We start from the raw sequence: 5,154 nt of genomic DNA, 5'->3' as shown, positions 1-5,154 counted from the left end.
TATAGCTCTGTTTCAATTGCAGGTGCGCAATGGGAAGATTTGCTTATTTATTTATCTATTGCAAGAGCGCTACTAAAATAGCCATAACACGGCTTATGTTTGAGCATCGGGACTGAATGATATGAACAGGTACAAAGTACAAAATAAAATAATGAGATAACAAATGCGGAATTTGAATAATGAAAAAAACAAGAGCAAAATTTTTTAAGTGTGAAATAAAAATTAAAACGGAATTGAAATTAGAGATTAGAGGGCCCATAACTGGAAGCTTTGTTTCAAAAGGCATTTATATAACCGGCGTTAGGGGGGTTAAGGGGCCCGCCGGCCGGGTGCCTAACTAAAATTTTCTGATTATTTCCAAAAAACCAAATTTTGGAGTAAAATAATTTGGGGGGTGGGCAGGGGCCTGATAGCGCTTACCTGGGGCGCCGGCCCTGCTGTGACTAGATCCGGTGGTAAAGAATTCCAGAGGCAAAATAGTTGAGACGGTGGGAGGCGCGGCCGTCTTAAGGCATGTGCTAAATGGGCTACAGCCCAGGGCCCCCAGTCAGTTTTAGGGCCCCGGAAAGGCCTGCCATACAGTCTACTCTAGGGATAACGGTTTAGTTGGTTAAATATTATTTATGCTAATTTAATATTACGTATCTTTTAGTTACGTCTAAAGTAATTTGACTCATCGCCACATCGCGTATCCTACGGTACCAACAATTTCTAAAACCTAGCAGAGAGTCACTGTCAATAAAAATCTTATTTTCAGTAGGCCTATGTTATACTTTTGAAATTAAAAGTTTTGGTTTGATTATTGTGTAGTTGAATTTAGACAACGGACATACAAAGGCTGACCGCTGGGGATCGAAAAGGTCTTAAGAAATAATTTAGCCCAGGGCCCCAAAAGGTCTTAAGACGGGCCTGGTAGGAGGTGAGAACTCGAGGTTTATTTAATTTATAGGAATAGCCAAGGGTTTTGGAAAAGTTAATAAAAATAATTCAGCGAAATTGAGTGGTAAATTATTCTAAAAGAATTTATGAAGAAGACAAAGGCTATTAAGGCGATGACGAATGTGAACCGGATCAATATGAAGCTTTTTCAGACGAGTAGAGGCTAGGAGTTTCGATAGTTTATATGGAAGTTTCTAAAAAGAAATCTGAGCCTTCTGAATAGCCAGAATATCGGTTTGAAGATGAGGTTTCCAAACCGGAGAACAGAAATCATTGTGCCGGAGAAGAACGGAATTATATGGGGTTTGAATTTATTCAGGAGAGCGAAAGAGGATATTACGACGGATAATAACAGTGGTGGAGCGAATTTTTTTGTGACTATATGAATATGACCTTTAACCCCGGATAGACCATGACTCCCAAATCCCGCTCAGAGAAAAAATTCAAATATATATATATATATATATATATATATATATATATATATATAAATGTATATTTCTAATTGGGGAAACAAAACCAAAATTAGCAAATTTAAATTTTTATCGCTTTACTTATATTGCTCAAATGCAATTTCATATTAAGATATTTTAAAACAAAAATTAAAATAAGTTTACAAAAATAAACCTAAATATAACTATTTATAATTGTTATGATGATTTATAATAAAAAGTACTGCTACTTCATGGAATTTAAAGAATGATTTTATTAAAATAAAATGATTGGGAGCTTTCGGACCGTACAATATTCTGATTGTAGTGGCTGACGAAGGACTACGGTCCGAAAGCTCCCAATCATTTTATTTTAATAAAATCATTCTTTAAATTCCATGAAGTAGCAGTACTTTTTATTATAAATCATCATAACAATTGTAAATAGAACCATGGAACAAAATTTTAAAATTCAAGATAACTATTTATATTGATTCACTTTTTAGGCTGTCTTTGAAGTAGGGTTAATAAGTTTTAATGCCACTCGTTTTTTTCCATTATCATAAAAAAGTAGAACTTTTAAATTAGAATTAGAAATATCCTTAATTTAGCTATTTTGCATAATGAGTTTTGAAATAAAGTGAAAATCACATTGCAAAGTATTAGAGTTTTATAGTAGTTTTCTCGTACATTTATGTTTTCTTGGTTTTCTATTGACCCTTAAATAGAATTAACTTAATTAATTTTTTGCGTATGGCAGCTCCCTTTAGTTTTTCCCAATAACGGCATTTTATTTTAAGCGCGCAAAGATGTATTGACTTGTAAGAAATTAAAAACAACGATAGTGCGCGAGGTAAAAATGTTATATTTTCAAAACCCAATTAGTTTCGGAATCGTTTTCGTTTAAATATAATAATTTTATTTTTCTTATATTGTTGTTGAATTGATTTGTTTTTTTTTATCATCAACAATTTTTTAAAACAAACGATAATTTCCCTTTACTCAAGTGGAAGAAAATTTATTAAATAGTCATCCGACGTTTGAAAATCAAATTGGATTCTATTTAAATAACCCGTCGTTTTGATGAAACTCACCAGTCATAAGCAAAAATTTAAATTAAAATGATATGAGATTTCTATGGAATAGTTTCTTCAAAATAAAAATCCTGAACGAACAAAAGTATGGGGCGCCAAACCGGAAAAAAAACTAAACAAGATAGTTCTAGATATATTTCAGTTTTCTAGGAATATTTCAAGCGTTCTTGACACATTTAAAGCGTTCTAGACCCATTTCAGTTTTCTAGATACATTTCAGTTTTCTAGACACATTTCAGTTTTCTAGACACATTTCAGTTTTCTAGACACATTTCAGTTTTCTAGACCCATTTCAGTTTTCTAGACACATTTAATTTTTCTGGACCCATTTCAGTTATCTAGACCCATTTCGGTTTTCTAGACACATTTTAGTTTTCTCATGGTTCAAGGTCATTCAAAGTTTATCTCGATAACCAATGATTTAGAGAAATGGTTCCGATTTAAAAAAGGGTGTAAATTAAAATTGTAAGTTTAATGTATTTAATCCGATGCAAACCACCACGATGAAAACGTTCTATATGTCCTGAAAATATCAAATTTCAAGATAAAACACATTTTGCGCTATGAGCACTGAATCGTTTTTTTGTTTACACCTTTTATATACATTTCCATCTGATAAATTTATGTATATCAATTTACGAAAACTGATTACAAATATTTAATATTTTAATAAACTTAAATATATCTCTAAATGTAAAATATCATTAATATCTGATACTTGATAGGTCAAATCTTAGGCCTCCCCATTCAATCTGCCTTTAAACTGCTTTGGTAAAAGCATTTTTATTACCTATAAACACGTAGCAACTGTTATTTTTTAATTTCCTTAAAAGGCGATATTTCGAAGCGTGCAGGCTCTTACTTGCCTCTGGTTAAAGATTAATCGCGGGGGAGTCCTTACCCCATCTCTTGGCGGAAAACGTTACTAATAATTCGCAAAGGTTTAGGGTTTTATGGTGATATTTAAGGTTAGGACCATCTAAATTATTCCTAAGTTTGAAACGAAGTAAGTAACACGCAATTAAAAATTTACTGTTACTTTAAAACTTGTACAATATGAATTTTTGGTTAAATTTTGGAAGTATACTGGTTTGGCTGACTTGTTTGCGAGCGTCTCTTTGAGGAGTATTTGGACGCAGCTGCTTTCTGCGAGAAATCATCAGAACTCGAGTTTTCCATCGAAATATTTGCTCCTAGAACTGATCCATCCTTGCACGACGACGAAGTAGCTGAATTATCAGATCGCTTCAGACTGGATGACGAGGTAGCCAATCCGGTATTTAAATTTAAATCAGTCTTGCCTTCGTTGACACACTGGAAGAAGAAAAAACCAAAAGGGTCAAAGAAGAGCGAATTTTACTCGAAAGAGGATAAGAAAAGCCTTACTAGGAAGAATACTTCACTGACGAGTTTCGCGGTTTTGAGACCGGCGTAACTCGTGTCAGAGGGATCGGTCCGTTTGACAAGTTCCTCCATGAACAAGAAGTACTTGGTAATTCTTTGCATCGGTGCCACACCGAATTGGTTCACGTTGGCAAGACGAAAGTCTATGCTGACATGGTTGTCGAACATTTTCCTCTGGACCATGAGGTCGTACTTTTGGAGTGACTTTTTTTTGCCGTCGATCTCCTTAAGAGCCACGACAGCGTCTTTGGAGTACCTGATGTACAATCTCAACAACTCCTGGTCCGAAAGAAAAGATTTGACTAGATCGGCGAAGGCACAGTCGTCGTCCGATACTGACCAGCAAGATTTCAAGTCGAACCAGAACTTTTCGTGTTTCCTGACCAGAGCGGGAAAGATTCCGAACGTTTTCTCCACTAATTCCGGCGTCAAGCCACTGGCCAGTTTTCCCTTCTCTTTGGTGAAGTACTTGAGCGGAATATAATAATAGTCAACGGCCAGTTTTAGTTGCAACACGTAATTCCGTTCCGTATTGATAAGTTCGGCAATTTTCTCGTTGAAAGGTTTTTTTGGCTGAAACCAAGTTTCCCCGATAGGACCGACAATATCGAATATCGATCTAACGCTCACCGACTTTCCTGGAAATATTTTGTCTTCAATCTTTTCCTTGTCGTCTTTGGCAAACAATTTTTTCATATTTATAATGTTTGATATTTGCTTCAGGAAGAGAAATATTTAAAATGTCTCCGGGCCTAATTTGTACGTTATCGATTTGAAAAGTAGCACGCGCGTTTTAGCTCGAGAGACACCACGTGTAATTTCGTTATTCTCGTAATAGAAAGTGGCTCATTTTTAATAATTTGCTGATACGTGCGTTGCCTACGTTATTATAAATGTGCGATACATTTTAACCATACGACGACTTGTTCCTTTGCTTCTGATTCACGGGGTTTTCATAAATGTTAATTAGATTTATATTAAAACCATTTAAATTCATGAAGTATATGTCTTTACCCTATTGCCCTAAGTTTCTGGGAATTTATCTCCTTTAGAAAAGCTAAAAAAGTAAATTACACCCCAAATTTCTTATAATACGCCACATTGTTTTTGGGTCTTGTCTCTTTACAGTTGAAACATTGCTGTTAATCTAGGCCCTAGGCAACGAGGTGCAGATACGAGAGATCTGAGTGGTTAGAATTGTTGAACTAAAATTTCACAAATGAATTGACTTTTATAATAACAGGGTACAAATACAGTGATTGTACCCCCCAAAAAGCCCTTCCAAA

At 34.9% G+C, this 5,154-nt stretch overlaps 1 protein-coding gene across 2 annotated transcripts; it reads right to left on the bottom strand.

The window, feature by feature from the left end:
* Positions 1–3,475: 3,475 nt before the first annotated feature.
* LOC149927151 (guanine nucleotide exchange factor VAV3-like) lies at positions 3,476–4,705 on the bottom strand. Of its 2 annotated transcripts, XM_090158907.1 has the most exons (3): positions 4,499–4,705; positions 3,851–4,336; positions 3,476–3,778 (listed from the first exon to the last, which is right to left on the bottom strand). In XM_090158907.1, exons 1-3 carry the CDS (start codon positions 4,562–4,564, stop codon positions 3,533–3,535), a joined length of 798 nt encoding a protein of 265 aa, XP_090015033.1. In that variant the 5' UTR covers positions 4,565–4,705; the 3' UTR covers positions 3,476–3,532. The 2 variants fall into 2 exon arrangements, with proteins under 2 accessions (XP_090015033.1, XP_090015032.1); XM_090158906.1 differs by having other exon boundaries at positions 3,851–4,705.
* Positions 4,706–5,154: the final 449 nt, after the last annotated feature.

Source organism: Leiobunum rupestre, chromosome 9, assembly GCF_980474605.1.
Source record: "Leiobunum rupestre chromosome 9, qqLeiRupe1.1.hap1, whole genome shotgun sequence".
Lineage (NCBI taxonomy): Eukaryota > Metazoa > Arthropoda > Arachnida > Opiliones > Sclerosomatidae > Leiobunum > Leiobunum rupestre.
The sequence above is the reverse complement of the archived record's forward strand: the minus strand, read 5'-3'. Positions and strand labels throughout refer to the sequence as shown.

Excerpts from the sequence above, each read along its gene's own strand:
- LOC149927151 (XM_090158906.1), bottom strand. The coding sequence starts at position 4,564 with ATGAAAAAATTGTTTGCCAAAGACGACAAGGAAAAGATTGAAGACAAA. Across the intron at positions 3,779-3,850 it reads TCAGTGAAGTATTCTTCCTA|TGTGTCAACGAAGGCAAGAC; the intron begins GTAAGGCTTTTC and ends TTCTTCTTCCAG.